The 18,110-nt window shown below is 38.5% G+C and overlaps 1 protein-coding gene across 4 annotated transcripts in view; it reads left to right on the plus strand.

Moving 5' to 3' along the window:
• macrod2 (mono-ADP ribosylhydrolase 2) overlaps positions 1–18,110 on the plus strand; it is a 544,600-nt gene that overhangs the window by 195,447 nt on the left and 331,043 nt on the right. For 3 of the 4 annotated variants that reach the window (XM_058795075.1, XM_058795077.1, XM_058795074.1), the window contains one exon: positions 1,338–1,454. The exons of the other annotated variant lie outside the window; for it this stretch is intronic. In XM_058795075.1, the coding sequence (XP_058651058.1) occupies positions 1,338–1,454 (117 nt within the window). The remainder of the gene's footprint in view (positions 1–1,337; positions 1,455–18,110) is intronic. 4 annotated transcript variants of the gene reach the window in all.

The raw sequence follows: 18,110 nt of genomic DNA on the forward strand, positions 1-18,110 counted from the left end.
CGACCTGTTGGCTGGGGCGCTCAATCAATCACAGGTTCTGAAGCAGGAATGATTTTTCTTCATTTGTTCAAAGTCAACATCAACACCTTTTTGAACGCATTTAATGTCAATAATGTGACATTTTGGTGTGAAATATTATTTAAGTAGATGTTTATGCTTTATGCAGAAAATAGATTTTTCTTATCCTAAATATGTGACTTAACCCAAAGTGGTTGTCATCTTTATTTTGTCATATGATTTGAAATGCATATGATTTGACACATTATTCATATCTATACTACCTGGAAAGTTATGTGCCAAAGTTACTTAACCCTCCCCCCCAAACCGAATCACTATATATAACTATAAAAATGTAGGACAGGGCTAGATTTGATTGGGTCGTGAAAGGTAGACTGTACTATAATTGGTTAGTGTTTCTCCAATGTCATCCTTGGTGACATTAGCAGAACAGATAATACATTTCAGATATTGAAAAATGTATTACATTTTGATGAAAGATTATGAAAACATTTTTTATTTCTTAAGAATGACGTATACATACTGTAAATGGGGTCAGTTTTCATTTCATGTTCTCTTTATAATGGTCTTGAGAGTAGAGTACAAGAGCTCTGCGTCTGCTCGTGTATTTCTGCTTGCATGTTCTGCAGATTTATTTATTTTTCTTATGACTGTACCTTTATGATATTTCTCTGTGATTGATAATGGGTCATGGGCTTTTAGAGGGAGGGAAACCATTTGGATTTATATTTCTCTGCCTACTCATGTAAGCTGTACCATCAGTCAAAGGCATCCTGGGTTTACCTATGTGAAATTCATATACATGGGGAGGTGGGAACAACCAAGGGAGAGCAAAACACCACACCAAACAAAAGACAAAAGGAAGACAAAAGACTTCATTTTATATAAATCAACAGTGGTCAGGGATATGAAGTGGTTTTAGCACTTTTTAGTATCAGTAGCTCAAGGGTCATGCCACCTCCTTCTGAAACGGCTCTTTTATTTTGTTGATGCCTGTGTGAATTCAGTCCTGTTTTAAAACATTAACTTTAACTTTGACATTAACCTGTTTCCAAACCTGAATGCCTTTGTCTTCTGTGAAGCACAAAAGCAGATTTTTTTAGAAATATAATATATATTTTTTTTGTCCCTGTTGGGCATAGACAGACCTTGTCACAGGCTATGAACTGTTGTTGTGTGTGACAGTTCTACTTTTGTGCTTTTGGAACAACATGATGCTGAATAAATGGCAGCATTTTTATTTCAGCTGGAAAAAAAAAAAACTTTAATATTGCAACAAACATTTCTGTTGTCACATCAGTGTTGTTTCTCTCTTTCAGTGGATGGCTGCATACACAGAGCCGCGGGTCATCTCCTGTATGAAGAGTGCCACTCGTTAAACGGCTGTGACACTGGAAAAGCCAAGATCACCTGCGGCTACGACCTCCCCGCTAAATGTAAGTATCAGCTTGTTGCCCTTGTTTTTGTTATTTTATTATGTTGCATGAAATGAAGACCACTCTATGCAGAAGCCCAGGGAACAGCAGCGCTCACAACCCCCTCCCCCCCATCGGATATCTTACCTTGTCGTTTTTTTAAACAATAAGCATGATTCTAGAGAAGAGTTAATTACCAGTGTAATGAGTGAGTGTTACCATGCTTCAACTTTGTGATGTTCCTGCGGTAGAGCACCCGTTGTTTGCAGCGACGCAGTTCGAGCGCATATGTGTGATTAATGGAGTGGTATTATTAGTGCGCTGATTATCATGATGACTTGCTGTGGTGTGCTTGGCTGGCTGAAGGGGCCATCTGTACTCCAACAAAGACATTAAGGGAACTATTAGTTTGTAATTTGATTGATATTTCATCCTTGATTTATTCCATTAGCTTATGGCATTCTCTGACTCATGTGAGTGATGATGAGCGTCACGCTGGTAGCGGCTGGAAGACTGCGTTGCTACGAGGCAGCGTTGCGGGATTTAGAATGCGAGAGGGTGTCTTGTGTCGTGCCGTCCGCCTGCTGTGGTGAAGATGTGCTTAAAACATTAACGGACTCTAATCTATGGGCTTCTCCTGAGGTGGTCTGATGTAGATAAACAAGGTCATTGCTCTACTAAACCCCATTAGACGGTGATTTGCAGGTCTTAGCTGGTTTGGGATGGTTTAACTGGTCTCCCAGCCTTGTCAAGCTTGTGTTTAGTCAGCTATGTGGATTTTCAGTTGGTCAACCAGCTGGTCTCCCAGTCTTACCAGCTGGGTAGTGCTTTTACATAATGTGGTTTACTGGTTTTACCCAATTTAGTCTCCCAACCTGGTTAAGCTGGTTTAGTTGTTTATCCTGCTCCCAGCCTTTCCAGCTGAGTAGTGTTCTTGAATGATGTGTTTTGTGGGTCGTAGCTAATTTAGCTAGTCACCCAGCCTGGTTAAACTGGTTTAGTTGGTCAGCTAGCTCATCTTTCAGCCTTAACAGTTAACTAGCACTCTTAAATGATGTGGTTTGCTGGTTCTAATTAATTTAGTTGGCTTACCAGCTTGGTTAACCTGGTTTAGTTGGTCAGCCAGTTGGTTTTCCAGCCTTACCAGTAGGGTTGTGGCGGTGAGGAAATTTTCCCACCGGTTAATCGACGTGTGACAACACCGGTAATACCGGTATCACCGTGGTGGGGGGTCATTTGAGTTTTCCATCTTTTCCTCGCTTTCCTTCGGTTTTAAATAGCTTGTAAGCTCTGTGCCCGTTTTACTTTCACTTTTAAATTAGCGGCAATTCGGCATCAATTGCTTGAATTCAATTCAAGCAGCAACAAAATACAACGTAGAACATATAGCTAACTTTTATTAACAAAACAAATAAAAATACACCATGCTATATGCCTAATATAAAATAACAAATAAATTACAAATTTTAAATGGGTAGGCCTATACAAAACTGAAAATCGGTAAAGACTGAGGAACAAATAATTATAAAACATTTATTAGCGATTAAGAAAGTTTGGAGGCACGGACTGCATACACCTTGATGTAAAATAATGGGAAAAATATCACAGTTTAAATAAAATAAAAATCAGCAAATACTGTGGAACCAAATAAATGAGAAACGAATGTTAAAAAAATTTTTTTTTCCAGTATCACCTTAGATAAATGGCAGGTCAACAGGCTTTTCAAAATCCAAAATATTTTTAAAACAGCCGCTATTACATTTTGTTTGGAAACTCTTTTGCCATCGTCTTGTCTGTCTCATCTCACTCTTCTTTTCAGTCAGCTCGACTTGCTCTCCTCACGTGATAAATGAAATCTGATCTGTGATGCGTGACTGTCGTTTGTTTGGTGTGCTGCATTGAGCAGTCGCGTTCAGTTTTAATTGTAGTGTCTGTTCTCTAACTGAACTAAATTATTTTTATTACTATTAAAAAAAAAAAAAAATCTAAATGATGGTGAGGGACGGTGCCACGGTGGGCAAGTGACGTAACCTGTGTTGCGGCTTAATTCACCGCCAGCACCGTCTATCACTGCAAGCCTACTTACCAGCTGACAAGTGCTCTTGAATGATGTGGTTTGCTGGTTCTAGTTAATTTAGTTGGTCTCCCTGCTAGATTAACCTGGTTTAGTTGGTTATCCAGCTCCCAGCCTTACCAGCTGACTAGTGCTCTTGAATGATGTAGTTTGCTGGTCTTAGATAAGTTAATTTGTCTCCAAGCCTGGTTAAGCTGGTTTAGTTAGTAAATCAGCTGGTCTCCCAACCTTACCAGCTGACTAGTGCTCTTAAATGATGTGGTTTGCTGGTTCTAGTTAGTTTATTTCGTCTCGCAGCCTGGTTTACCTTGTTTAGATGGTCAGCCAGTTGGTTTTCCAGCCTTACCAGCTGACTAGTGCCGATAACCTGTCTAAAACTAGCAAAACAAACAAATCTAGCAAGCTAAGCGAGGATAGGAGACCGACTAACCTCCTTAGGGTTACATTCTTGTATTCTTTTATTGCCGCTGTTTTTTTAAAAATTGTTTTTCCATGTAAACATGCACTAGTCTGATTTATTTAACCATTACAACTTGTAAAATTGGTTTACTTTTGCAGTATGTTCAATTCCTTTTTGCTTCCTCTAGCTTTCTTAAAACTGTACGATCAAACCTAAGCTTTCTTTTCTTTTTCTTTTTTTTAAATATCCTATTCTGTATTTGATTTTCCTGTCGTTGAAATGCGGAGCAGCTCAAATATCTTGCAAACATTGTTACATGTTTTGTGTTCTGCTACCTGTCTTTTCTAACAAGAAGCTGATATTGACTAAATGAGAAGCTCTGTGGCTTTCTCTACTGTCCTTGATTTAATGTTATGTCACTTCTGAGCTGAAACAATTGAATTGGATGTAACAGCATCCAGCAACCTTGAAGCAATCTTTCAGACAGTGATGCCTGAGCTAAAGCTTTTTATAGGCTTATCGAATCCTCTATGGCTGGATGATGTGATTCATTAGTGGAAAGGCAGAATCTCGGCGAGAGGAACATACTGTATGTCTCCCCTTCAGCCCTTAGGAGATTCATCAGCCCTAAAAACATCAAACGAGTAAGCTGCATTTTGTCTCTTTCTGCATCAGCATCATGTCACTTCATTATTTCTCTGTCAAAGCCGACATCTACTGGAAGTCTTCGAGCTTTCCCTTGCTTCTCTCTTCCTCCCTCCCTCTCCCTCTCTCTCTCTCTCTCTCTCTGTGTACTCTACCAATCGTTTGGTTTTCTTGTGTTGAGCATTTACTCTTCTGTGACTAATTTCCACCCACACACCCATTCTGAGACTGTCTGTGTTTTTATTTTATTTTCTTTTTATCATGTCAGAATATGTTGTTGAGCGCCTTCATTGAATAATTGCAGAAAGTCTATTTCATTGCTTTGTTTGTAGTTTATAGAAATCATGCTTTACAAATAAGTCACGCTGTGTCGCCAAGTGAAGTTGTTACCAGATTAGTATAATTAATTGTATGCTAGTGGTACTCAGCTGGTTTTGCTCCAGGACAAAGATTTTATATTGGACGTCAAGTGGTGACCCAACACAGTACCAAACTTGTTTAGTGCTCAAAAGAAACACAAATGTACCTAGAATCAATTAGAACAGGGCCAGCAAAGTCATCTAAAATTTACTAAATTGACTACATTTTTATTAAATGCAGTACATTCAGTAAAATACTGATGTTTAGCATTTGATGTCAACAGTAAAATATATTAGAAGCATTTTCTCCTCCCTTTATAGTTAATGCGTCCATTTATAAGTTAACATGATTATTTTATAATTGCATTTAACAGAGTTTTTTACCCTGTTGTCAGCAGCAACCATTTCAGAACAGACCTGTGATCCATTTTTGGGTTGCGACGACATCAACTCAGAGAACCTCTATTCTTGAGTGAAATGTGTATAATTCATGAATCGGGAAGTAATAATTATGCTTTTGGTGAAAGTCAGTCTCTCCAAATGTGTCAAACCAGAGCCAAAAACAGAAAATAACAATAAACATTACCTATTAGGGTTGAAAATCTTTAGGTTCCTCATGATTTGATTCTGTTTAGATTCAGTGAGCCTGAATCTGATTGTAAAATGATTCGTGAATTATGCTTCTCAGGTTTGTAGCAATAGTGATTACGGTATGTCTTTGACTTTCTGTAGTGTTGCACACCATACTTGTATTCGTAATATTTGATCTTGTGAATCATTTCAAGAAACAGATTTAATAATAATTTCATGAATTTGAGGATCATTAATAATTCGAGAGCGAATCGCAATGCTTTGGTGAATTGATTCTTCTAATCCCTATGCTTCAGATGAGTTGACTAATGCATTCAAGTCTTGAAAAACAGCTTCATTATGGCATGGTCTTCACGGTAGCAGAGGAAGGAAGCTCACCACTCACCACAAACAACACTGTGTAGACAAAACAGGCTGGGACAGTTGCCATGGTTATACTTGCAACTTGCAACACATTATAATGCATATTTATCATCTCTGAGGCTCGTTCTGATTGGACACACAAGCTCTCTCAGCATCACTAACTTGTATGTTTGCGTTCCATCGGCATCTGCTGCGAGATGGTTTACTCTGCTGCACCACAGAGACAACCAGGGAGAGCGGGATGCAAATGGCACAGATGGTCCTTTTACCTTTTATATCTTGGCATAGTCAAATATTTCCAGCATGGGCTTTTTATGCTTCCATAATTTGCCAGAACACGAGCGCCTTTTCCCTCCAATCTGCTCTCAGAAAGTGTTTGCCTCTCTTTTTGGTCGAGAGGCAGAGAGAAGGAGCTCTACTACTACCTCGACCTTTTCTGGAGTCTTACCTGCGGGCTTCTCTCTTCCCTCTGGAATTGACGAGAACAGAGATTTTACAGTGTGCAAGGCCACTTTATCTCGCTCTTTCCATTTTCTTTGCTTCCTTCCTGCATTCCTTCCTCTAGTTTCAGTTGACCTGAGACTGCCTCATAGATTGAGGCGCTAAAGTCTCTGGTGATGTAGAGCAGACGCCACAGAAAGAAATTCATCCTAGTTTATTAGCAGCTTTTTGCCATTATTTTTGCTCTTGCATAAACAGGCATGTAGCCCATGACAGGTCTCACCAATAAGATTGGTTAAGCTTTTTTGAAGAAAAAAAAAAAGTCCCTGAGTCTAGCGACAAAGTCGCTAAGTTGGCAACACTGTCAGCATCTCCATTTCTCCAACTACGGGCTAGACCACTGGTCAAATAGAAAATGCGCACCGCGTTAATCGCGCGTTAATAAAATTAGTGCCGTTAAAATGAGTTTTGCGTTAACGCGTTAATTTTGACAGCCCATTTTATATATATATATATATATATATATATATATATAATATAATATATATATATATATATATATATATTATAATATAATAAATATATATATATATATATATATATATATATATATATATATATAACTTTATTAACACGCCGATTAACGCGGTGCGCATTTTCTATTTGACCCGTGGTCTAGTCTGTAGTTGGAAAAATGGAGATGCTGACAGTGTTGCCAACTTAGCAAGTTTCCTAATCGGAAATTGGACATGAACGGCCTCTCAAGTCGTATGTACTACTGTGAAATTAGGAAAATAATTTTGATACCAGAGTTTCCGAGTTCGCCGGGTCATAAACTTTAAACATGGTGGAGGGGACAACCATTGCTGCCGTCAATACTGTTCTCACAGCTACATCCCTTTGTCTTGTCGCTAAACTATTGTATTTGTAGACTAGATATGAACGATCGTTCGAAGCATATTGTATGTTATGCATGGTTTGTTTATTTTTTTTATAAAATAAAATAAGATAAAATGAAATACAGTGAAAATAATATTAAGGTTCCTTTTGTCTGTTTAGCTTATTTCATGAATAAATTCAATTTGGAAGGATGAGTAGAAAGCGATTTTCCCCATCCCAGATGGTGAAAAGATAACAGATTTAATTAGATATCTGTTTGTCTTCAGCATGTTTTTTTTATACCTGTTTGTATCTCAAAGGCTTTCATTGTTGATTAAAAGAAAAATTGGACAAATAAATGGCAGGATTTGTGTGGTCAGGAAGGAACTGAAAGCTGTGGAAGGGGAATTCAGTTAAAGTTGTACCTAGTGAGCTAAACTCCTCCACTCATCAAATGCTCATTCCTCAAAGGCATCGGCGCTGGCCTGCGTCCCTGCTACAATCTGTCAAGGTCACCGAATAGCAAATTATATTGCCTTAGCTAATGTCGAAATTAAACGCAAAAGAAGGGGAGGAAAAACAAAGCCTAAGGGATAAAATGCTTCCTTGTGTTTGGACAGAGACTCTGAGCGCCAAGAAGAAACAACCCACTATCAGCCTCAGGAAAGTGCCTGTAATGAGCTAAAACCCGGCTAGCCTGGCTCTTTTTCTCATACGCATACTTTACTTGAAGCCGATGGGACATGACATCTAAAAAAGTGCCCTTTTGGATTGCTGTTCCCATCATTTGATTCTCTCTTGCCAAAGACACGAAAATTGGGCGCTATTAGTGATCAGCAGACCTCTTTCTTCTCATTTTTTCATGCGTTCTCACTTTTTATTTTTTTTTTTGGCTTGTGTATCTCAGAGGCAAATGGGACACTTGTAGGATCAGGCTGTCACATGTGGCACACATTACTGAAGACTGGCCCTGGGATTATTAATAAATGACAGTAATTATCCTCCCACCATAGCGGAAAAAGGCACTAAATAAAACTGCGTGTGTTACCTCAATCTGACAATGAAACCAGTGATTTATTTAGGACAATAGCCTTTTTTGAGGGTTAGTCCCATTTCAGTAAATCATTTCTTACTAAAGGGTGCACGCTTGAAAAATTGTATTATTTAGTAACTTACTGTACTGTGTAATATTCAGAGGTCAGCTGTATGATAAAGCATGTGGAATTTATGGAATTAATTTTGTTTTTCTTAAAGGAATATTCCCAGTTTAGTTCAAGTCAAGCTTAATCAACAGCATTATTCCAGATTACCACTATTTATTTATTTACCCAAAATGTGAAGTTTCATGATATTTTCATTAGGGTTATGTAACTCTTATAGTATATGCATTATTTGAGCCGTTTAATTATGTTTTTACAGTTGTTTTAGTGTTCATGGAAAGTTGTAAAATTGGATATAACAGAAAACATAGTTTTTTTCCTTTTCATATATATTTTTTTCCTATTGTTAAAATGTTTTTTTTTTTTTAAAGTGAGTGTGTCCAATCCACTCCACAATTAAAATTATTCCATGTATAACATGTATTTAACCAGAAATTTTAAAAGTTGAATACAGGGTAAAAGTTTATTCAGTGCTTTTTATGGAGTGCATGTTTGTCTAGAGTTTCTGCATAAATTTCCATTTTAACAAAATTCTTCTGTACTTTTATATTCATCATATCCCTAAAACAACCCTTTGTCTCTCGACACATTAAAAGAAAAAGGACAAAGATCATTTGCAAAAATATCAAATATTAATGCAACGGTTTATGGTGCTTGAATATCACTTCAAAACACTTTGGCAATGTGGTCATAAATACTCTAGCTAATCAACAGACGGAAACATGAGATGAAGCATTGTTATGAATTATTGAACCATCACACAACAGCAGATCCATTTTTGTGTTTGCAGATGTGTTTTTCCCCCGTCCCGTTTTCATTTTCAAGAAAACAAAGCACAGCTTGGTTTGTTTGTGTAGCTGTAGCGAGAGTTCAGCGTTTGACCAAGGACACATCTCTGACTTTGATGCATCAGCTAACATTAAGCAACACACTGCAGTTTACTCTTACATCAAATCTTCTTTTTTTTCCTGTCAAAAGGTATTCACTCAGTCTTCAAGGTGAAATCTGATTGTTTACTAGTGAATAAAAACATACGTCTACTTGCTCATTTCAATGTATGCTCGATTATAATGCTTTTCCGCATCACATCTGCTATGATCAGTCAGAAATATATATATACATAATATCAATTTAAAATGAATGCACGCTATCTAGTTCTCTCTATTTAACACTGCAGTGTAGATTTCAGCTGCCCAAAATGTTGTGGGCTACTTGAAGGAATAGAGGAGGAAACTGATTTTATCCTCCTCCTCTTTTCCTCCTCCTAGCATCTTCTTCGTCTCTTTTCCTCAAACCCAGCAGGGTCTCATCTTTATTAATGCACTTCTACGTAAACAAAACTGTGCAGTATTTAGCATCAGCTGTCACTGTGGAGCCCCAGCACATTAATTGTTAAAGCTGAAGAGAACTGCCTGGGAAAAGTTAACGTCCCTGAGGAACGTTTAAGACAGAAAAGGATGGAGGAGAACGGAGGAGGAAGAGAGGGACTCTCGCTCGCCGATCTCGTCTGAAATCACCCACTCTCGCTTTGCTTTTTGTTTTTCTCCCTGAGGCAGCCACAGATTGACAGTTCAAAATCCTTTCAATGTCATTTATTGTTCTGTTTGGCTTTTATTCTCATTTTCTTTACGATAAAACCTCAATGTACGCTCTAAATAATGCATTATGCGCTGGTGTTCGCAGAAACTACACATTCAGGGTCACGTGTGTTTTCTGTTTTCGTTTGTGCAGATCTTTCGATAATTGTGGTTCTGGGTTTGTTGTGGTCAGGACACCATGTTAGACATCACTCTAATGTTTGCAGTGCTTTCAAACATGTTTGTTTCTCTGTCTAGTGCTGAACATTGCCAACAAAGCACCTACTGTATGCCAATGCCACAGTATTTTTAGTGCTCAAAAACACACTACACGCTGCTACAGCTAATCAGTGATAATCGATAAAGAAAATATTTGACAACAAATTTCATTTTTCATCAGTCAAGCCATTAGTGACACCATTTTTGTTAAATAAATAAATAAAAAAAGCGAAATTGAATGTGAGAATATCTGCATTGAAGAACATATTTTTTTAATGCAATTAATTACATTTAGAAGTCTTGAAATACAACTTGGTGTTATTTATATTATAACACTTATGAGTTATAAATGTGTATATAAAGCAGCTGAGCATTGAACATTATGTTGAATATTTGATTAATCAAGGCAATAAGTTTTTCAGTCTTTCAAAACAAATCTTTTTTCATTCTTTTATCTTCTCACGTCTTTTATTGTGTTTATTTCTAATAAATACTGCAGACTCTCCTGGTTCTAGCAATTGCAGGACTGTGGGGGGCCCCATTTAATGCATCTGGGGTTTCAGAGGGGGCAAAAGACGTCTCTGCAGATGTTGTGTTTCAAACACCCTGCTATTAGTGTGTGTCAGAGGCGCAGCGTGATGGATGGACAGAAATGATTTAAGTGAGTGGTGACCAAGGCTAAAACAAGCCTCAGAGTTCGAGTGAGGAACACAGCCTGTTTGGTCTGTCTCAACTTTGACCACAAACACGCAGGGGTCGCCGGCTCAATGATTAGCTCTTGCAGTTTCAGACAGGCTGCTCATGGAGGGAGTGTTTTATTATAGAGTCGTTCAAAAACGCGCTGAATGCCTTTGAAATTAATGCAGTGAAAGTTTTATAGCTTTCAGCATCTTATCTGAGTGCAAACTTGAAAGAAACAAAAACCAAAAATAAATTAGGGGAGAGAGGGGGGTAAGCTTTGCCAGTTTTTACTTACGTTGTCCTCTAGGCAGGGAGAAATGAGAGAAGACAGATAAAGAGAGGTAAAACTAATACTCATAGTTTTAAGATGTCTGTTATTAATTGAAATCAAACGAAATCATCTAAAACATAGGGACATCGAAATATAACAACTTGCCTTGTGTTATGTGTAGCTCTGTTATGTCAAGAGGTAAGTTGAGTCAGTGGGAGCATGTGTACGATTTACATTTCAAATGTAGTTGATAATGCCTTATGCAACTCTTAAGTCTCATTTTGCTGAAGTTATTTTTCTTTTCAAATAGTTAGTTATTCTCATAAACCTCATAATGATGGGTTTCATTGACTTTTTTTGGGGGGGGGGGCAACACTTTTCTAATTTACATTTTTAATTCTGCTGGCAGCTTCATATGATGAGCTGCTATGGAATATATATTTGTGTAACAACAATGTTACATAATGTACGTTTTTCTTCTGTCTCAGCACAGACTGAGAAAGGTCTTGATCAAGAGCAGGACTGGTGTGTGAGTAATGTCATGTTCATGGACACAGTTCAACAAGTTAATGGATAATTATCTAAAATATGGGCGGTCATGACTGAGCTGTTTGTTCTTTCTCCAGCATGAGCTATTCATAGTGACTCATGAATTTCTCTCTCTTCTCTTCCCTCTCTTTAATCATATGTAAGCTATCTGATATACATGATTCATGATTTTTATTTTTGTATTTTTCGTTAAATTGTGCTTCATATATTTTTAGATTTATTCTAATCAGACTCCCAGTCTCTATTTATAAAGTCTCTTTCTGTTGGTAAAATAACTACCTTCTCAGTTTGCTGTCTTCAATACCAATTAACATTTTACTAACTCACTGCATACCAAATTCGATAATTACTGCAGAAAGTTAAATTGCGTTGGATCGGGCGCACCGCGGCGTTTATTAGACCGTTTTGAAGGTCGTCTCGTCATCATCTCCATCAGCGTCAAACTCTCACCCTGAGCCAGATGCCAGGACTCTGATATTTACAGTAAACACACCTGGAGCAATAATACTAATCATTAGCACATGTCTTAGTGAGTGTGATGAATTCGAGTGGGTTAGCGATGAGAAATCATTTGTACGCCCTGTTTCATCCAAGGACTGTCTGTTCGCCTCTCTTTACCCTGCAAATGAAAATTAATTACACCAAAGTACCCGCTATTGATAAGTGACACATAGTTCATTTAGATTAAATTATCCCTCCGAATCATTATCGGTTCACTGGGTTGTGTTTGTCACCCGGAGCTCCATCCTGTCATCTGATTGGACACCTCTGATGCTCCTGCAAAGATGATTGTCCACTTTAATTTGGTTATTGGTGGTCTGCCTACAGCTCTCTCCTCTGTCAATTTGTTACTCTGCCCTTTTTCGCCACCCTTTTAGCACATGACATTTCAGTTTGGACCGAAACTTTCTGCATTGACCCTCTTTAAGCATGGTTATTTACTTCTAAGTATATGTTAGTGTGTTTTATGTAGATAAAGTTTGTATATGAGCTCTATTGAAAGAAGAACATTAGAGGAAATTCCTTCGTGTTGGATGTTAGAATTCAGAGAGCTGTTTCTCCATTTGTTGAAGTGGCCCACGGTGCTATGTGTGATCTTCCTGAATCAGAATTTCTCACTTCACGCTTTAGTCAGAGTTTCGCCTCGGGTCCTTTTTTTTTCTCAGCTACTCATGGTTTAGAATTATTTGATAGCTCAGCACTGAATAGGTGCTCTAATATGATATATTTTCATTATGCAACTGTGGAAAATGCTTTGTTGCTGGCAAATGTAAAAGAATATTCCACGGCTATTTCTAAACTGATAAATCTGAAACGGTTGTGTTGTAGTTTTAATGTTATTACAATATATATATTTTTTTATTTCTCAAAAAGCAGCAGGTGTTTTAGACAATGTTCCATTGGGTAAGTTTCATGATGCAAATTATCCACTTAAAGAGAGCAAAGAAATTAAGGTTCAAGTTTCTCCTTTCATATCCTGAATTAACGAGACATTAAACTTATTTTCACAATTTAAGTGCTCTTGTGTTTTCAGGCAACTTTATGAAATGGTGTTGTGGGACCCCCATAATTCAGCAGTCACTTGCAGAGCAGAAAAGAACATGTTGGCTCTGGAAACAGCAAGTGGGCACATCGTAAATGTCACCTACACACATAGTTGTTTCAAACTTTTGTGGAAAACCAGAGTCTTGCAGGTCGTCATATCCTGTTGTTGGCACCAGGGTTGTGTGCCATTCAGAACTGAATTGAAAATCCTTTTAAATTCCAGTTCAGTTCCTAAATTTGAATTGAGGTGGAAAATGGGAATGCAGAATTGCAATTGAAATTTGAATTTAAATGTATAAAAATGTGATTTTTAGTAGAAATGTTATCAAGACCATTTTTGAATGTGGGTTTGACCAAAGTCTTGTTTGAAAGTTTTTAAAATGAATAAAAAAGCTTTGTAGGCTTGATGGATTGGATGAAAGGATGGATCACCTGTAGCAGTAGATTTCCTGTCAACATAAAAACGCAAACACGTGCACACAGCAGTTTTGTTGTTCATTTGAATACTTGATGTTGTCATTATGGATATAAGTTTTAATGGATCTTTAAAGAAATATATTAATGTGCTAAATCCATTTGCCGTATCGAGAGAGACGAATTACTTCATTTCTCACGTGCTAATCAAAAGTGGCTCTATTGAACGTAATTACCGAGCAGTCACCAAAACCATCAGAACGTTCTTTTAATTGGAAGCTGTAGTTTTCTAGACTTCTCTTCTTCCCTCCCCCTCTTCTTTCGCCGCCACTCCAGAATATTTGTGTTTCTTTTGTTGGCTGGACCTGTCAGTCTCACCGATGCCTCCGGGGGGTTGGTATAATTTGGTAATTTTGCCTAAATGGTGATACAGTGATTATGTGGCATCAGCTGCAGGCCTGTCAGAGAGACGTTCAACGCTCATCCATCACCGCAAACATGCTACTGAGGGAAAAAAAGGTACTCCGATAGACTGGAATGGAGGAGGGAAAATGCAGCGGAGGGCAGGTTGGGTTGGGGGTGTAATAGGGTACCTTTGAGTGTCTAAGGGTCCCGGTTTGGGCTGCAGAGAGGCACTGGTGCTTTTTAATAACAGGGATGCATCAGTGGTGAAAGGGATTCTGGGAAGGTCAGCTTTCAAAAGAGGAATGCAGAGAGGGCGGTGGACTAATGCGGGTCTGTTTGTTCTGCCCACATGCTCGCATAGGGCTCGATCTGTCCATTTACCATTGCTCCATTGCTCCCTGCACCATCATCAGTCCATCCTTTTTCCATCTCTTATCTGTCTCTCCCTGGTTGGGGAGTCTAGGTTCTGTTGAGAATCTGCAGGTCATAATTTCACTGAAAGCACACCAGAAAGGCACGTGGGTTGACACTTCCTCCCCAGAAATTCAATTCAAGACATTTCGTCCTTAAGGAAGTGGGTTTACAACTGTCCAGAAATCATCTTCATGACTTTGTCAGCAGAAGTGACTTTCTGGTACTGATTTAAGATTAATATCTCGCATTTGTCAAGCGGTGTTTACAGTGTTGTGCAATCCTTCATTAAGCAGGCCGCCACCGTAAAAATAAGCAGCCGTTGCGCATACCGTAAGCCCCCGTGTTTAATAAAAACAGACACGGGAGAGTGAGTGCGAACGTGGTCCTGCGGCTTACCAGAGCCAAAAGCAATGCCGCCAATGCAGTCAATAATTAGGAGACAGATGGGCAAATTGGAAGCAGCCAAGTAATGAAAATCACAGAGGCAGCATTGGGACCGTTACTGTACTGCTTTAGCATCTTCCTTTTGTGTTGCACGTCTACAGAAACACAGCAGAAAAAGCACCTGAAAATAATGTTCCTCAAGCTTAGTGCCTTTTGTTTGTTTGTCTACATTAGCGAAGATTTAGCAGCAGAGCTAATTAAGACTAGCGAGTTGGCAAGTCCTGTTGCGCCATTTTCCCGCTAATTATGTCTGAACACAGGCTGCTAAATAGTTTCTCCTCAGTCCTTGATGTTCCTTTCGCTAAATTGCAGTCGGTATTTGCGTTACTTCCGCTCATTATGTTTTAAGGCTTAGGCTGAATGCTCAATGCCTGAGTGTTTGGGTATTTTCCTCTCGCTCCTCTCACTCATGAAATTCTCAGCTTGACGTAGCGAACGTAGCATTAGCGGCGGGGGCGTTTTTATGTGACGGCTCGGCCGAGGATAGATGTCAAGGGTCGAAGCTGAGCTGCGTTCGATGCTGCTTCGAGCAGCCGTTTTGTTTGACCTCGACGGAATCCCACAGTGCCATTTTCTGGTTTTTAATGTTGTGGATTTAGCTCAGCACTTGCTCCTTTAAATGCCATTAACCCGCTAATAAAAGTGCATACAGCTGTCCATAAAGCCTAATGGGCAAACCAAGGCGTACACTGAGCCCTTTGTGTGTGCGTTCAGGAGGGAAAACCTTGACAAAAACTCACAAATGAAACTTAATAAAACAGAAAGTGCTCTTAAAATACATTGTCAAAACCTGTAAATTAACCGATATCTATGAAATAGTCTGCCCCATTCAGAATAGTAGCAAGTGATACATTTGAACTCACGCTCATAAAACACTTGCTTCTGTGTTGCATAGTAAAGGCTGCAAAATGCAAATAATGCAAACAGTGCCTGTGAAATGCAAATAATATCCTGCTGACCCTGAAACGGCTTACCTGAGAGAAAAAAACTAAACAAAAAAAACATTAAAAACCCCCTGCAGAATGGTAGCACATTAAAAGCTTAGAAAGCCCATTTATCCATTTACACTATTAGTCTGACTGTGTAATTCACTCCTTCAATGAATGGTTTGTTAATTTTTCATCAAAACTTTCATCCTATTTTCGTTTTTATGTATATAAACTAGCATCCAAAGTTTGGAGTCAGTATTTTATTTTTAATTTTTTTTTAAGAAATCAATACTTTTATTTCACAAGGATGCATTAAATTAATCAAAAGTTACAGTAAAGATATTTATAATGGTATTTCAAATAAATGTTGTTCTTTTGAACTTCATCATAAAATAAATATATCACCGTTTCCATGAAAATATTTGGCAGCACAACTGTTTTCAGTATTAATAGTAAGAAATGTTTCTCAAGCAAGAATAAATAAAACTAATATATTAAAAGTTATTTTAATACAATATTACATTTTTATTGTTTTTGATCAAATAAATGCAGCCTCAGTAAGTCTAAGAGACTTCTTTCAAAAACAAAAGATTCTACATATTTTAATCGTACTATATTACACAAACACACATGAACACACATATGTATATGTTTTTCCAGTTTATACTTTAGCTGTGTCAACCAATATAGATATTTTGGCTCATATAGAGAAATTAAATGTAAACATTTCTAGTATCACCTAAAAATAACTGAGATTGTAGAGAGATTTTGTCTCTCATCAGCTAAGATCAGCGATATCAGGATTCTTAGAGCTGGAGTTCCTGGAAAACCTGATGCGTTTGTATTTAGCCTGGCGTTGGTGAAAAACGATGAGGGCTGGCACTTTTATGGTGATCACCTTGAGCCGTTGTTTTGGGATGGAGACCAGTGTGGATAATAGATCCTCTGGGAGTCTCGAGTGGCTGAGTGGATTTATGAATCAGAGCAGGACCTGTGCTAGAAATCAATAGCCCTCCTCTTCTGCAGACCTCTGTCATGAATAATGCCACGTAGTTTACACAAATTGACGGACTTCTAGAAAAATACGGAGCCTGGTCTGAGCAGGGACATTAAGTTTGGAGCTAGTTGGAGTTATGTCCTGTCATGAGGTCCTCCTTCCTGTTACCCTCTACCCTCAGCACACAAATCAATAAAAGAGGAACTGCCCTTCACTCACCTAGGTGACTTTTATCTGTTTGTACTCGATTGTGTTAGAAAATGCTTTTTAGTTAAAAGTAACTGAGCTTTTTCTTTTTTTTTTTCAGAGAAAATGAAGCAAACTACTATTAAAATTGCATTCTAATTTAAAATACATCAATACATTTTGCAGTGGGGGTTTTGCTCTTCCATATTTGCTATTAGTTACACAAGAAAAGAGTCTTGTGAGAGCTGACATGTAAAATGAAAAACAAAACAGTTGCTCAAGACACAGAGGAGTCTGGACAGCAAATGGAGTCGCTGTTGTGGGTGGCACGTTCTCCGCACAGGAAGGAGAGAGAAGAAAGTAGAAGGAGGAACGGATCTGATTCTCCCACCTGCAGCCTAATTATTGACCCAACTAGTATTGTCTTTTCAATTGTCTCAATTATGATGGCACTGGTGTTCCTCTGCTCTGTGGTGTCCCAGCCTGCATAATTCATGTGCAACACCCCGGACTCCACTCAGCACTGGGGAAAATGAGGAGAATGTCAATACTGCAGGGTGGGGGCGGAGGGGAGGCAAATTCAGCTCACAGTGGCCTCTGAACAAGAGAGAGAGGAAGACAAAGTGGAGAAGACAGATTTGTGTTGTGTGCCTGTCAGATACTCGGTTCCTTCTGCCATGCAGTTAAAAAAAGCACTTTTACAGACTTGGCTCCACTAAAATATAATCTGACAATGCAGCAACTAGGGTTCCCACGGTCATATATATCAGGGAGTTATCGATCTGTCTGTCTGTCTGTCTCTATCTATCTGTCTGTCTATCTGTCTGTCTGTCTCTCTATCTATCTGTCTGTCTATCTGTCTATCTGTCTGTCTGTCTGTCTGTCTGTCTGTGTCTGTGTCTGTCTGTCTGTCTGTCTGTCTCTCTGTCTGTCTGTCTCTCTGTCTATCTGTATCTGTCTGTAAGTCTGTCTGTCGTTCTATCTGTCTTTCTGTCTGTCTCGGTCTATCCTTCTCTGTCTATGTATAAGTCTCTCAGTCTGTCTGTCATTCTGTCTATCTATCTGTCCGTCTGTCTATCCGTCTGTCTATCCGTCTGTCTATCCGTCTGTCTATCCGTCTGTCTGTCTGTCTGT

This window comes from Onychostoma macrolepis, chromosome 13 (genome assembly GCF_012432095.1).
Source record: "Onychostoma macrolepis isolate SWU-2019 chromosome 13, ASM1243209v1, whole genome shotgun sequence".
NCBI lineage: Eukaryota > Metazoa > Chordata > Actinopteri > Cypriniformes > Cyprinidae > Onychostoma > Onychostoma macrolepis.